Genomic DNA, 16,956 nt, shown 5'->3' on the forward strand with positions numbered 1-16,956 from the left:
TAGACTTGCCCTCGGCCTGTGACATGGTTTGTATTAAAGGCCTGATGCTGAAACTCGCAAGGATCGTCCCCTGCCCCATAACACTGCATGCTTTGGGCGATGCTGGGCAATAGATGGCTACATATCCACCTTGGTGACCAAGTCAGCTCACCTCAATTCCTCAACAGACTGCCACAAGGATCAGTACTGGCACCGACACTTTTCAAAGTCTACATGAGCAACATGCCACCAACAAAGTTGTGCAAATTTGCATATACAGACACCCTTGTCCTGGCAATGCAAGCAGCCACCTTCAATAACATTGAGTCCACTTTGAACATGGACCTCAACATCATGTCTGAGTATGTCCAGAAATGGAGGCTCAAACCAAACCCCCACAAACCAACAGTCACCGCATTTCATCTTGATAATAAGAATGCTAAACACACCTGCAATGTGACCTTCTGCAACAACCCTGTACGACATGACCTCAGTCCGACTTATATCGGCTAAGCTGGACCACAGGCTAACCTTCCATAACCGCCTGAAGAAGGTAGCCACCAAGATGAAGTCAAGAGTTAACTTGATCAAGAGACTGGCAAACACCAGTTGGGGAGCCTCAGCACCAGTACCAACAATGGCTCACATGTACTCCGTAATTGAGTTCTGTACACCAGTGTGGACCAGAGGTAGCCACACTCGATTGGTTGATGTTTAATCAAATGCTGCAGTGAGATGCATCACTGGAATCAACAAGTCAACCCCAACACTCTACCCAAGCTGGCGCACATCGCCACCTCTCACTGATCCACCATGATACAGTGACCCTCTGTGAAGCTCAGTGAACCGAGGAAAACAATCCCCTCCCTATCCATCAGGAGCTCACCAACGTCCCTCACCTCTGCTTGAAATCGCATTAGCCCATTTGGAACCGCGCACAGAACCTCAGGCAATGTGAGTTCAACCCTGAACAAGCCTAGAAATGTGAATGGTCCTCACAGGAAGTTACGAACAAACATCTTGTGAAAGACCTGACACAGAAGATCCCCGGTTTCGACCTCCCACGAATCTCATGGGCATCCATAAATCTCAGCCGTACAAACCATGATAGGTGTGGCTACCTGATGCACGAAAGGAAAATTAAAAACTCTCCTGTTTGTGATTGTGGTCCCCCTGAATAGGCCATGAAGCACATAATGACTCAATGCCCAACTCAAATATGAAGGCGGGATTATAGCGAAGCACACCGCCACTCCTGACGTAATATTCCGGCTTGACCACCATGACATAAAGCTATAGTTATCGCTCTATACCCAGCCATATGAAAGAAGAAGAATGAAGGAAAGGGCACAGAACTGAGTAGAATCAGGTCCTGACATGACTGAAGCTGAGCTCGTACGTCTTATGGTCTGTAGCTTATGGTGGACAGTGGCTTCTACACATAACGGTATTAAACAGGATACACAAAATGCTCTGGGGAATCTCTGTCATCTGAATCCAGAGTCAAACGTACAGGAGCAAGAGTGCAAGAACACTCTGGAAATTTGAGCCTCCCTGTAGCCACATAACAGATCAATACATTGGCATAAATTTTGTGGTAGCAATAATGATGAAACTGTCAGCCTACTCTATTAATGCTCCACCAAAATGGACAGGACTTTGGGAGACCACACACACACACAGAATAACACAGAAATCCAGAAACTGTTGTCAATGTGTCCAAGCTCCTCCATAAGGTCCTTTGTAGAGGGTCCAAAGATGGAGATTTCCATTGCAATCATGAATTGATGAGCATTTCTGCTTATACTCTGTTAATCTCGCTGTAAAATCCTTGAAAACATTACACTTTGTTGAAAGAGGTGTAACTGATTTTAACATCGTACTAACTTCAGAATTACTGCTGAACACCCTCACTAGCCCTGAAAAGTCAATTTTATATTTGTGGAATGTCAAATTTCACCACGATTAAAATTTACACATTTTTGAAAACATAGAAAAAAGTAATTGTTTTGCAAAAGTCTGTATTTGTATTTTACCTTCCATCTTAATACAATCATATTTATTTTGCTATCTGAAAATTTATATTAAAAGTCAAGGATTTAAAGTGCTTTTACTTCCCTTGTTTACTGGGTGTGAAATACTTCAACTTGACCTGCTTGCTGACAGCACTGCTGCTGCATGTCAAGAGATGACTTTGATTTGACGCCAGATTTAAACTGCCATCCAGAGAGAGGAAAACCACGCCACAGAGATCGCTAGAGCTTTGTGGACAGCTTTCTTTGAAGACAGTAGCGAGCACCCTTGTTTTGACTGCCACTGATTGCAAAAACAAAGCCTTTTGTGTTCAACAGCAGGTTCCTGTGCATTAGAATAGGAGGAGCTGAGCGACAGACGCCCACACAGGAACCAACTGTTTAGCATCTGCCTCAGTTCCAGCTCCTCCAACGGTCAAAAAGCTCAGGACTGTTCAGTACCCCAAATCTCCAGAAGATGTTTATAGGACAACAGGCTGACCAACAAGGAAACACGCTTGTTTGAGTCAGGCTGGTTTCAGGCCCTTAGGCAGGACTGTCTTGTGTCAACAACTCCCTCTCCTTCTGGAAAACCTAACCCCATCCTCTTTAGTTAGTTGGCAAATACAGAGAATTCCACATTCTAACCACCTTTAATTCTTATATTAAATTTGTGCCATCCTGTCAACCAATGGAAACAATCTTAACACCACCAAGATAGCAACTTTCATAATCTTGAAAAACTCAACCAGGTTAGCTTTCATAGCTCTAGGGCAAAACAGATCCAGCTTCTCCAATCTTTGGTCATAATTGCAATCCCTCATATCTCTGTTAATGAACTCGTGAATCAATAGTGATTCCCCCCACCTCCCATTTTTTAATATTTCACCTAATAGAGGGTGCCCAAAACTGTGAGAATATTGTAATTCAATTGTGGCCCAAGGTCTTGTACAACTTTCACATTAGGCTCGTGTTTTTGTGTTCAATGTTTCCAGATAGAATTGAATTCACCCTTTTTTGTGGTATTATCTATTTGTGCTGTAGCTGTAGCTTTTTAAGAACTTGTGTATCTGCACACCAAGCTGGTCCTGTACTCCATTTAAAATCCCAGGACTGAAGGTGTACTTCCTCATTCATTTCATACTTGGAAACATACTTTACATATTTTAATAACTGCCGCCCATCATTCTGCAGACTTTAACAACCCACCACTATAATTCCTATGCCCCTTCAATTCAGCAAATTTCAGTATTGATCTCACAATTAGTACATGCAGTTCAGTTATATTTTTAGTAATAAGTGTAGTTCCAACACAGACTCTTGTGGATTACCACCCACCCTATCTTTCCAGTCTGAGAAACCTTTTATCATTTGTATTCTAGCAATCCTGCTAGCAGTGTGGCCACATTCCCCTTTAATTTGCTATTATCCTTGTGGCAAGTCTCTTATGTGGAACCTTATCAAATGCTTTCTGAAAATCCATATAAACCGCATGCACTGCATTTCTTTAATTTATCTTTTCTGCAGAATTATTTGAAAGAACAAAAAAATTGGCTAAGAGTTAACTTCTAGAAATCCCTGCTGACTGGCCCTGATTACTCTAATTATAGACTCTAGTATTTTACTAATAACTGATATAAGAAAACATGGCTTACAATTTTCTGGTGTTTTGAAGATGGATGTCACATAAGGCTATCTTCTGGTCTTCAGGCACAAACCTTCCTTTCCTTCGTTCAGGATCTTCAGATGTAAATCATCAGGTCCCAGTTATTTATTTATCTCAATTTCAGTAACTTCTTTAGCACCAACTGTTCTAGACCAAATCTGTTGCTTCTACAATCCCAATTTCTACCTTCTCCATGAAAACTGAGGCAAGTCTTTATTTAGCATCTTGGCCATTAGTCTCCACCTCAAGCTTACATCACTCATGTCAACCTCAGCTATTTTCTTCCCCTATCCCGCTTAACCTTTCTAATTTTTCTCTTTATTGTGCTTCTTTATTCTTTAAAGTTCCCCTTGGCTTTGATATTCTTGCCTTGGGAAGAAAGGAAACATAGAGGAATTTTCTTCAGTGGTGAGGCATTGGTTAGATAATTGTCAAAATAGTTATAATAACACACACACAATAATTGTCAACAGACTGTACACTGGCATCAGTGATGTTTTATTTCAAGTGTAAAAAATCTCAATTTTGGACTTTGCGCACAGAAATTACAAAGCATAAAATGTCTGAGATTATAAACACTGATGTTGGAGGATCTGCAAAGTTTTGTTACTGTGAAACAGTATCTACTCCACAAAGGCTGTAGAAGGCACCTAGTTTTGGTCTCAAAATTTGAACTTTGTGCATAATAATGTATTCCGTGTATCTGATACACACAGATATATGATATAGAGTGCAATGTGTTTCTCATTAATGGTCTTATACTTACCCTAGTATCACAACTACTGGTCCCAACCTGGGAATCTGATGTAATTTCAAAAAAAATCCTTTTCCAACATTATTAGGAAGAAAGAACTATTAAAAATGTTTTGGTTAGATCTCCATTATAAAAATGGAATCAATCACTGCCTCACTTAACGTACTCCCTGTGGATTCAAGAGATGGCTAAACGTACCCAACTACACCAGGAGTTTGAACAGAATCTTTTGCTCCTGTCCAGATCCTGGACCCATCGGTCCAGCTCCACTAGCCGATTATGTGACATTCTCCTGCCACACGTGAACAGGAATAATGCGAGATAGTAATGAGTTTGTTGACTGGCTTAGAGGGAAAAAAAGGAGACAGAAATCACTAGGCACCTGCAATGGGGTTCTAAAACTAAGGTTTAAATGAAGAAACCTGCATGGCCATCAGGTATCTCTCAGCAGGAGAGGTGGTGATGTAAATGAAGAACCACTAATTAGATGACACTAAGTTTGAGTTTCTGGAAGGAAAGGAATACCCAGGGAAGTGAGAGGTCTTGTCATTTTGAATTCCCAGTAAACAATGAATTTAAGTCCATGTGTGTGCTATGAAGTTTACGGTCATCAATATCGTACAACAGAAAAGAACAAATTCTGCAGCACATTTTGTGATGCTGTATCACAAGCTCCATGGGATTGAACCTTCTCCAGATTCCATGGGATCAACTGCACAAAACGTGTGGGAGTCACATAAAGCTTTCTGGAACTGATATAATAAGAATCCAATATGTATACATGTTGGCTACAGAGAAATGACAGTCAAGATACTATACATTTATCACTTTCGTGCCTTCATTACATCGCTGAATGGTCTGTTTATTTATCCTTTCAAGTTCACCCAGGGTGGTGCCATTAGTGAGACAGTCTTCAGATGCCCTTCGACCATTAAGTCTCTGGAACTGAATGTTCACCATAGTCCATCACCCTTACATAAATAATTTATCAGGCAAGGCAGAACATCTCCCTTCATCAATACTTCTGTCAAATGTCATCACTAGGCAAAGTCACTGTGGTCAGGGTGGCTGCAAGGAGGTTAAATGCAGTTTGGGAAAAATTAAAGTTTAGATACCAGGAGTCAGCCTCAGTCTTACATTTCATGATTTAACACAAAAAAAATCCGTAGAGACAGGATCCCACTCCCATCAACAGCTTCAGTCTTCAATTCTTCTCCCCAACTCCTCACTTTTGGAACAAGAGACCACCCTAAGTTCACACCACCAAATTCTGTCCCTCTCTGGATTCAGTAATCTTCTCCTTTATTGCCTTCATCATCTGCGAGTCCAGCATCAGCTACATTGACATCTTGGTGAATGAGGTCAGGATCTTCATGGTCATCCTCCATCTCCCCTCCATTGTCCTCCTATCCCAAGAAGCGCACAAGATAAAATGCAACAAATACAAGTGGAAGAGTGTCAACCCCAGGTCGATCCAACAACAACATGATAAATGTCTAAATCTGACTGAAATAAGGAACTCTCTTTAGTTGATGGTCTTCTCATAGACTGTGTACTTTACACACAAGTGTCACTGATATTCGGACACTTCCATTCTTAAGTGTCACAGCAGGCTTCAAAATCAAATTGTGAGTCACCATGGGATGACAAGTTTACAATAAAGAAAGAGGCCATTCATCCCATCATAGCTGTGTTACTCTTTGCTAAAGCAATCAGAAAGTAATTCCATTACCCTTTGTGCTCCCCAGGGATATGGAGATAGCGCAGAGAAAGTGGCGTTGAGGTAGACGATCAGCCATGATCTAATTGAATGGCGGGGCAGGCTTGACAGGCTGAATGGCCTACTCCTGCTCCTGTATCTTCCTCTGCCTGAAATACTCAGTTTTGCCTTAAAAGAGGTAATAGTCTCTATCTCGATTGTGGCATCGCAAAACATACCATGCTCCAAACTGCTCTGCAAAAATGTATTTCCCCTGTCCTCTTTTTTGTGACAATTTTAAGTTGATGGGCCCTCGTCACTGACTTTCCAATGACAGGAAGAAGTCTTTCCTTATTCAGGTTACTGAAATTCTTCTAAATTTTACAAGCTTGATTTAATTTATTTCTACCCATATGTACTCCAGTGAGAACAGTCCCAACTATCCCAAGTCTCTCCTTACAATTATAATTTATCATCTCTGACAGCACACTGTTGAATCTACTCTGTGGTGGTTCACTAATGTCCTTTAGGGAAGGAAATCTGCTGTCCTTACCTGGTCTGGCCTCCAGATCATTATCTACATGAATAACAACACGCGTTGCTGGGGACAAATCATCTCACCAATCATCCATTCCGATCCATTTCCGACTTTTGTTTAGTCATCCCCCTACTCATGGCACCACTTTACTAATACCATGGCCCGCGATTATCAGAACTCATTATTGTTTTAAAATTCTATTCAGCGTTGAGGAGTTAGTACAGCCTGTGATCTTTTTCCTCTCCTATTTGAGAGCTGGAATCAATTAATTGGATTTTAAATTCTTCTGAACTCATCAATGTAGAGTCAGTCTCCAGGAAATAAAAGCAATCAAGAATTTTCTAAATTCCAATTCAGAAAGAAATACCAAAAACATCAATTTCTAATATACTTGTTCACAAAACATACTAATTGGGTTTGAGGTGGACCGCACAGGGTTAATGCGGTGGATATTTAGATTAAAGGAGAGTTTGCTCCCTCCTTTTCCTGCAATTCATCTAATTTACTGTGTCTTGAAGCATTAGAATGATGCTCTGCAGTGACGTGGATTAACCGCAAATAATTCTTTGTAAAGAATTCTGAATAATTATGATCTGTAACTTTTACTGGTACCTATTTGTTTAAACGCACAGTTCTGATGGCGCAATCATGGGGTCTGACTATAGCCAGGGTGGCTAATGGTTATTGCTAGAGCTCCCAGATGAAGCGTACCTCAGCCTCCACCTGACAGCCAAGCAGAGGAAAGCCGCCATCAACTGATGGTACTAACTTTAGTCTGAAAAACAATAATGTCTCTGGGAGTGCTTACATTCTCTGCCTCCTGATCTTCCTCATATTCGTCCATGGCCTCATCCCCTTCCTTACTGGCAACATTGACGCCCTGGAGTTAGACAAGGGAGAGAAGAAATTATATAATGTTATATTAAAATTATATAATTATATAATGCTTCTCAGGTCCATCTCTCTCGACTCCACAGTCACTAAACTGGAGATAATTTGTGACCATAAATATCCCAGCAGGAGCGTTAACCATTACTCAGACACTTAATGCTTTCCACTCGCTACATCAACTACTGATGTAAGTCGCAGAGAGGGGGCTGGATTAATTGGATCCCATCTACAAGAGAGTGTGGGATAGGGAGGGTGCGGGGGCAGGTGAGAGGGCGGTTGGTAGGGAGGATGATGCAAACATAAGGAAAGGGAGAAGGAACTGGACATCCACAAATCACTTTTTTTTCCAATGATTTGAGGAAAAAAATGAAGGTCAGCATTGTATATTTGCCACAGTCTCCAGCAAGCCTTTTAGAGCAGACAGGCTGTGAATCAGGAGTGAAAACAATTAATGAATTGCTGCCTTATCTCAAATCTCACAATATAAGTGAATAAGACATCAGCGTTACATGCAGCCATCTCCAATGTAATTGTACAGGTCTGCTACGTGAGGCACAGCATGCAGCTGTGTGCTGAAGCCTGTTACCTGCTCCTTTCCCTCTTGCATGTGGCAAAAGCTCCATCCTCACCAGATTAGATTAGCACAGTGGAAACTGGAGCTCCCTCTGGGTAGAATCACACAGCTTTGTATAAATCCAAACACATTATACAAACCTACAGGAAACATGACAACCACTAGTGCCACTGAGGAAAATGACATTCAGAAAGAATATTCCAGAAAGTGGCAAAATGTCAATTTCTAACATACTTGCTCACAAAATACTAATTGGGTTTGAGGTGGACTGCATAGGGTTAATGTGGGTGGATATTTAAATTAAAGGAGAGTTTCCTCCCTCCTTTTCCTGAGATTCAACTAATTTACCGTGTTTTGAAGCATTAGAATGAAGCTCTGCAGAGTCGTGGAGAGGTAGAGTATCTTTTACCCAAAGCCCTCGGGGCTGACTGCATTTTGGTATTCAGATGCTTTTGGCTTTTGGGTCTACCACATAAACGGTAGGCCCAGGCCTACTTACATTACAACAGCCTAAACCTAGGCTAGCTATAGTCTACAAATACTCGATTGTTTCTCCATTTGCCAATTCTCTCACAGCCTATTTCTTACCTGTTGACGCTTATCACACCTGTAATATTACATTGCTTTATTAACATACAAATTAACTGCATAGCCGTTCTGAGATGACTCTACAGAGCAGACTGGATTCGTCAAGAAACAGTTAAACTTTATTACAGACACATTTTTAGTGTTTGCGCACTCGACCAGATCTCTCATCGAGAGAGCGCCCCCCACCCCTCCCCCCAACCCGGATTGCCTGCGCAAAGAGCTCACAAGTTGGAGCCCCCACAGTACATCACATGGCCCGTGATTGGCAGGAGGGAGTGACTATACATCCAGTTACCACATTTTCTCCTCCTTTAGTTTTTTTTATAATTACTCTTTACAGAAAAAACATTTAAACAATCCAACAAACATGTATACAATTTTAGGTGATTATAAATCAAGTCTCCGAGGTGCTCTTCTTATATGGCTAGAGCGGTGTAGCTCTACCACTGGAGGTTCCTGAACAGGGTTGACAGGATCTGCAGCTGCTCTGTAAGACACATCATCGGAACTGTGCAGTTCAGGATTTAGCAACTCTTCTGAAATACCTGGAATGTCTGTTCTAGGTTGATCACACACCTCAGAAGCCGATGGTTCAATGTTAATCACAGGTTGATCAGATAATTGGAATGTCTCTCTTGCACGGATATGATCTACGTGCTTAGACGATTCTATCTCCCACTTGTACTTGGAACGATAATGGACCAGTGTCTGAAACAATGGCTCCCGGAGCCCAGCAGGATCCACTGCCGGAATTTTACATGTACACTGTGTCACCTACACTGAATGTGTGAGCTTTACTGTGTACGTCATGGTTACATTACTGATTACTCTTGTTCCGCGCTACCTTCCCCTCTAAAATTCAGAAACACCAAGCCTAAACGGGTACGCTGCCAACGTTTTATTAATAACCCTGACGGTGTTGAATCCGTAATCGAATGTGGTGTTGTACGATAAGAAACCGGGAAAGTCGAGATTTCAGAGTGCTTTCTGATTATTTTATCATACCAGACTAAAAAGTTTGTACAGCCTTCATCCGACGAGGGATGCCAAGGGGCTGTCTCAATCTGTCGGATTCCATTCAGATCCATAAATTTCTGAAACTCAGTGCTGGTAAAGGCTGCATCATTATCAGAGACGACAATTTAAGGTAGGCCCTTTATGCTGAAACAGTGACGTAGCTTCTAGATAATTGAGTTCGATGTTGGCGATTTGACTTCATACACATCCAACCATTTTAAATGTGCATCTACAATTAACAAGAACGTGGTACTTAAGAATGGTCCCACATAATCGATATGTAGTTTAACCCAGGGGCGACCAGGCCACTCCCACGGATGCAGGGGAGCTGAAACAAGCAACTTCTGTTGTTGCTGACAATGGAAACAGTGCTTGACCATGCTTCCAATGTCACTGTCAATGCCTGGCCACCTGACATAACTTTGCGCAAGCATTTTCATCTTTGCTATGCCTGGACGTGCACTGTGAAGCTCTGTCAAGAGTGATTCTCTTCCTTGCGGAGGGACGACAACTCTTGAACCCCACAACACAATTCCTTGATGGCTTAATTCCGTGTTCCTGACATAGAATGGTCAATTCTTCAGATACAGGAGAGTTTGGCCATCCTTGCAATAACAAGGTCTCTGACTTTTGGCAATATTGGCTCTCTGTTCATCCAGCTTCTAATTTGTTTCGTGCACACAGGCAAAGAATCTAAGAAATTCAACAATAGCACTAATTCTTGTGGAACGGGAGTATTTACAATGCTACCTGGTAATGGGAGGTGACTGAGTGCATCTGCATTTGCAACGTGTAGGCCAGGACAGTACATAAAAGTATATCAGATAATGTCAGAGCCTAGCGTTGTATTCTTGCTGATGCTATTGGCGGAATGGCCTTACCCTTGCTGAATGATCCCGTTAATGGTTTATGGTCCGACACTTGGTGAAATGTCGTCCATGTAGGTACTGGGGAAACATTTTTACACCAAATACTACTGATAATCCTTCTTTTTCTAACTGAGAATAGTCCTTCTCGGCTTGGGAAAGGGTTCTTGAGACACAGCCAATGGGCCTTTCCATTTTATGTGATAACATGGCCCCTACACCGTAAGGAGAGGCATCACATGTTGACAACAGCTCTTTCGATGGGTCGTAGTGTCCCAATAACCACGATGAATGAAGCAATTTCTTTCCTTCACAAAGGCTTCTTCCTGTTGTGAACTTCATGACCAACGGTGGTTCCTTCTTTAGCAGCGAGTGTGATGGTGCCCATACAGTTGATAGGTTGGGTAAGAAGCAGCTATAATTGATATGGTTATATATATCGTTGATCATACCCAGGAGGGACTTGAGTTCTGTTACATTGGATAGTGATGGTGGATCTTTCATTGCTTGAACTTTATCTTCCACCGGATGCAAACCCATGGTGTCCACCCTATGACCTGGATAAGTGATTTTAGGTGCGCGAGATGTGCATTTTCCCTTGTTTAACCGTACGTCGGCTTCCATGAACCTCCTTAGCACCTCCTCCAGGTTGGCCAAGTGTTCAGTCTTGGTTGACCCAGTGGTGAGAACATCATCCAAGTATACTGCCACTCCTTGCAAAAGACTTTCTGTTGTTCTCTGGAAAATAATGCATACTGACGAGACTGGGTCCCTCTCCTTTCACTATTGTTACAGGCCATTGGGCTGTATGTCGCTTGTAAGAGACTGGGACAGTGACGATGTTACTTGAATAGATTCTCCCATGTAAATTCTTAATTTAGCGGTTGCTTGCTCTAAGTTTATTGGCTGTATTCATTAAGGTACCCGAAAGTGTGCTCTCCTACCATCGTCTTTGAGGCACCATCGTCAGTGGCTTCTCATTCACTTGTATTGCCATCTTAATAGGCTCAGTCTCCACAGCTGTTACATTATATAAGGAGTAAACATCAGGAGCAGCAGGTTCAGCCTTTGCTGTACCTGGTACTTCTATCATGTTTGTTTGCTGTTTTGCAGGCTGCTTCAACTTTGTCCGGCATTGCCTAACCTCGTGAACCTTATGATGACAGTAATGGCTTTCAGCCTCTTTGAGTTCGCAGGTATCTGTTCCGTGGTCACCTCCACATCTATAGCAATGTTGCCTTGAAACCAATGATGAAGCGTTTCTGTTAGGCTTTTTAATGTTTCTCACAGTGAGCAGTGAATCGTGCATTAATTCTGCAGGTCTGTCTTTTGTGTAACACTCGGTGCCAGGTTCATGCCCAACATGAAGCTTGGCATCATTACCCATGTGGTGCAAAGCCTGCGAGTCTCTCGCAGCATTTTCCATGGCGAGGGAGATTTCTAGGGTGTATTTAAAATACTTCCGCAAGCAACCGGCGTTGTCCTCGACTCCACATACCGATCGGTCCTACAGCATATCACTTAAAACTTCTCCGAAGCTGTGGTATTCTGTTAACTGCTTGAGGTTCGCTACATAGGTTGCACCGGACTCTCCCAGGGCCTGAACTCTCAAACTGAATTTAAAGTGCTGCATTATCACGGATGGCTTTGGCTGGAAGTGTGTTTTCATTAGGTCCACTAATTCGTTTATATGACTTGGAATTGGGCGCGCTCGGGGCAGTCAGGTTACCAATCAGGTTGTATATTTTACTGCCACGTACACTGAAGAGAATCGCTTTCCACTTTCCTTCGCCGGTTATTTCATTTGCTGCAAAGTAAAATCCGAGGTGCTCAACATACTGGCTCCAACCTTCAATATTAGCATCATATGGGTCAATTCTTCCAAACAGTGGCATGGCTGGTGAGTCATTTTTTTTAAAATTCGGTTTACTCACAGTAACAGGACAAAGCTGATTTTACCCTCGTCACCAAATATGATGGCTCTATGGGGCAGACTGGCTTCATCAAGAAACAGTAAAACTTTATTACAGAGACATTTACAGTGTATGCACGCTGAACCAGATCCCTTATCCGAAAAGTCCTGCCCTGCCCCCCAGGATTGCCCAGCTCACTGGTAGGAGCCCCCACAGTACATCACATTACCCGTGATTGGCAGGAGGGAGGGACCATACATCCAGTTAGAAAAACGTTCGGTTTTTGGGTGCTTTCGAATGTACAGCTAAAGGATATTCGACCTGTATATGATTTTGTTTCATTAGAAATTAGACCACCGTCAATCAGCGGCTTTTGAAACATTTCGGCTTCAGGCTTCCACATACCTTTGGTGCCGATTTAATGAGCAGCTGCTGCTCCTTCAGCCCGGCCACCTTCCCCGCAAAACCTGGCCTCTCGAGTTCAGCTTCTTCAAACTCATCTTCTCCTTGGTTATTGGGGTCCTGAGCCGGGTCCTGATCGATATCTGGGATCTGAAGAGACAACGGATTAAAACCTGCACTTGGGCCTTGACTACCGAGCGCGGGAAAAGTGATGTGAGCTGTGTGGCGATAAGTCTGTTGATGGTCAACTCTCCCTTAAGTATTATCATAGGTTGCAGGCTCGTGCCATGATCAACGCCTGGCTGACTTTCCTCGACATGATAATCTGAGATGTGTTTGTCTTTCCCTACGCCTCGGTGGAGTGAGATGCTAAAATGCAAGCATTGGTGTTCCATGACAATCTTGAAGGACCGGGTTTTGGGAAGGGACGACTGCAGCCACTTTCGACTGGGAGTGAGGAGAGGAGTTGGCTAAGGTGAGCCCCAGAAGGTTCTGAGAGAGGAGGAGAGAAAGGGGCATTAAAAAGTGAAGACAATGGTCTGGACTCTCTCTGGCAAAAGTTAAACCCTCTCACCTGCTCCTGGGCACAAGTCCCCATCACAGGGCAAGTGAGGCTGTGATTGGTTCAGCTGATTCCCTGAACGTCCAATAAGGGAGAAGGCTCATCACCAACACCTCACGTGACGTCATAGCAACAGCAAACTGCATCCACGTAGTGCCTTGCAGGCAGTGAGACATCTCCAAGCACTACAAGGAAGGCAAATGGAATTTTGGCATTTATTGCTAAAGGAATAGAGTATAAAAATAGGGAAGTGTTGTTACAACTGTACAAGGCATTGGTGAGACCGCACCTGGAGTACTGTGCAGAGTTTTGGTCCCCTTACTTGAGGAAGGATGTAGTTGCACTGGAGGCAGTTCAGAGGAGGTTCACTAGATTGATTCCAGAGATGCGGGACTTGTCTTATGAGTTTAGGCCTAAACTCGCCAGAGTTTAGAAGGATGAGAGGGGATCTAATTGAGGTTTATAAGATACTAAAGGGGATAGACAAAGTAGACATGGAGCGGATGTTTCCCCTTCTGGGGCATTCTAGAATGAGAGGCCATAGTTTTAGGCTAAGGGTTGGTAGATTTAAATCAGAAATGAGGAGGAATTACTTTTCTCAAAGGGTCATGAATCTGTGGAATTCACTACCTCAGAGTGCAGTGGATGCTGGGACGCTGAATAAATTTAAGGAGGAGATAGACTGATTTTTAATTAGTAACGGGCTGAAAGGTTATGGGGAGAGGGCGGGAAATTGGGAGTTGAGGCTGAAATGAGATCAGCTATGATCGTAATGAATGGCGGGGCAGGCTCGAGGGGCTGAATTGCCTACTCCTGCTCCTAGTTCTTATGTTCTTTATGTACATAAAATTTGCCACCAAGCCGCATAAGGAGATATTAGGCTAGGTGATCATAAAAAGGAGGTTTCGAAGAGGAGAAAGAGGTAGAAAGGCAGAGAGGTTTAGGGAGAGAATTGAAGGCACGACCCACAATTGTGAACCAATTAAAAATCCATGAATGCAGATCTGAGCTGAGGCAGAAACAAATGACAGTCATGATTGACACAATCGCAGCAGCAGAGAACTGCTTTTCAACACGAAAGTAACCGAACAGCTCAGCACTGCATTCACCAGACATCTTCGTTTTTAGGTCTTTTCTGCCCACTCATTCTAGCTCCTGCAGTTTCTGTATTTCAGGCTTCTCGCGTAGGCGAGTTTAGCTCACTGAGGATCCCAGAGCGTCTTCACTGGCTCTTTTATGAGTGAGCTTCTGATAGCAAGTTGAGGAGGACAAATAGAAAACTGTTCAATAAATTGGTTGCACTGCTATCCCCCGTGTCTTGCTCACACCTTCAAAAAGATCGAAAGAATAGACCTCGTTTCAGCTTTTACCCAACAAGAGAAATTAGTGAATAATACATGAACGTGTGAATATATAACTGTACTATAACACAGGTATTCTTACAGTGATTGTACTGAACAGTTTCTTCAAACAACAAATGGTCCCAATCTATATCCTATTAATTTATAGTTACTCTTTTATACCCTCAGTACACATTCCCTATCTCTGTCATCTCCTCCAGTCCTATAACTCACTCTGCACTCCCTCCAATTCTGATCTCCTGCATATCCCTGATTTTAATAGCTTCACCATTGGAGGCCATACCTTCAGCTATCTCGGCCCCATGCTCTCAAATTCCTCCCTAAACTCCTCCCAAACTCCAAAGAGTGTCTGAAGGGAGAATGAGAGATGATCTTATTGAAATGTATAAGATTCTGAGGGGGCTTGATGGGGTGGATGCTGAGGGGAATAGGGGAATCTCAGACTGGCAGGGTACAAGTTCAAAATAAGGGGTCTCCCATTTAAGACAGAGGAGGAGGAGTTTCTTCTCTCAGACGGTTGTCAGTCTTTGGAATTCTCTTCCCCAGTGAGCAGTGGAGGCCTGGTCATTGAATATATTCAAGGCTGAGTTACAAGGGAGTCAAGGGTTATGGGGGACAGGCTGGAAAGTGGAGTTTGGCTGCAATCAGATCAGCCATAATCTTGTTGAATGGGGGAGTAGGCTCGAGGGGCCAAATGGCCTACACCTGCTCCTAATTCGTTTGTTCTTTCAAACCTCTTTGACCAGCCTTTTGTTCACCTGCCCTAATATCTCCTTATGTGGCTCAGTGTCAAATTTTGTTTGCTAACACTCCTACAAAGCACCTCGAGACACTTTACACAAAAGGCACTATATAAACGCAAAGTTATCGTTGTCGTTCTTTTATTACTGAAGTCTCTCTAACTGTGGAAGCTCACCTGGCCAAGCCTATTTCCAGTTCTACTTGGGTCTGACACAGAGGTAGTCAGCTCATTAAAATACCCCTTTAAACAGCTGCTGTGGCTTTGTGCATTTGCTAAATCAAGCTACACTTAAAAGATTAACTGCCGACCATACACATGGTGGGAAAAGATCACCGTTCATTTGTCTGAAGGTGCTTTGGCCTCCCCCTCGAACCTTGCTTGCCCTTGCAAGGTTTATGTGAATTCAGGGCTGGGGCATAGATTTTAACTGCAGCGGGTTTTCAAAAACTTTGTTGTGCCTTGTGGCTGGAGTGAAGGGAGCTTTCACAGAGCCTCAATCAAGATGGAACACATTTCCCATTATCCACAAGGAGTTATTGGCTGTGAGACACTCATGGCTCAGAGAACTGGAACCCCTCAGAGGATTGTTGGTGTCGAACATACAGTTAATAACAACAGCAACTTGCATTTACATAGCACCATTAATGTCATAAGCCATTAGAATACTCTGTGAGGTGCCCCAAGGACTTTTTATGGTTAGATTTTTGTCCAGCTGCTATTTGAGAAATTTTTGTGCTGTGAACATTTGCAGAAATATTTCAATTTCTGTCCAGTTTTAGTATCAGGGCCCTTGAACTTGATTGTTTAAAAATACAGAGTGTGTCAGCTTCAAATCAATCCAGTAATATTTAGCCCACTTCACTCTATTTTTGCTGGAGTTGGATTAGATCTTTAATGGAATGCATTCCTCACACAGTCAGGGTACATACCAGTGGTTCCTGTGCAATCAGCTTGTTCCTGGATGACATGGCGTGCATTAACAGCTTCTCAGGATCATTTTTATCCACTTCATCCAACTCATTATCTAAAATCAAGACCAAAGCCAAAATGGTCAAGCTGCAAAATAACTGAAGACCAGCTTGTGGCAACGCAAGTGTATCTGAATGGAACAGGGAGATAAAGGAATGAAGACAGAGATGGAGGCAGAGATAGGGGTGGGGGATGTGAGACCTGGAGGGGAGCAAGGCGGTGCCGGGGGGGGGCGGGGGGCAAGAGGGCGAGCTAGGCGGAGGAAATAAGAGGGGGAGCGAGGCGGGGGAAAAGAGGGGGAGCGAGGCGGGGGAAAAGAGGGGGAGCGAGGCGGGGGAAAAGAGGGGGAGCAAGGCGGGGGAAAAGAGGGGGAGCGAGGCGGGGGAAAAGAGGGGGAGCGAGGCGGGGGAAAAGAGGGGGAGC

The 16,956-nt window shown here is 43.3% G+C and overlaps 1 protein-coding gene across 7 annotated transcripts in view; it reads right to left on the bottom strand.

Moving 5' to 3' along the window:
* Positions 1-4,120: 4,120 nt before the first annotated feature.
* The window catches only part of LOC144690498 (uncharacterized), a 53,776-nt gene continuing 40,940 nt past the window's right edge, over positions 4,121-16,956 (bottom strand). For 6 of the 7 annotated variants that reach the window (XM_078558042.1, XM_078558043.1, XM_078558041.1 and 3 more), the window contains 4 exons: positions 16,494-16,588; positions 12,903-13,049; positions 7,457-7,528; positions 4,121-5,817 (listed from right to left, as the gene is read on the bottom strand). In XM_078558042.1, the coding sequence (XP_078414168.1) occupies positions 5,698-5,817; positions 7,457-7,528; positions 12,903-13,049; positions 16,494-16,588 (434 nt within the window). In that variant the 3' untranslated portion in view covers positions 4,121-5,697. Of the gene's footprint in view, positions 5,818-7,456; positions 7,529-12,902; positions 13,050-14,360; positions 14,790-16,489; positions 16,589-16,956 lie in introns of those variants that run through there. The other variant, XM_078558045.1, reaches the window with a different exon arrangement.

Source organism: Cetorhinus maximus, chromosome 15 (assembly GCF_964194155.1).
Source record: "Cetorhinus maximus chromosome 15, sCetMax3.hap1.1, whole genome shotgun sequence".
NCBI lineage: Eukaryota > Metazoa > Chordata > Chondrichthyes > Lamniformes > Cetorhinidae > Cetorhinus > Cetorhinus maximus.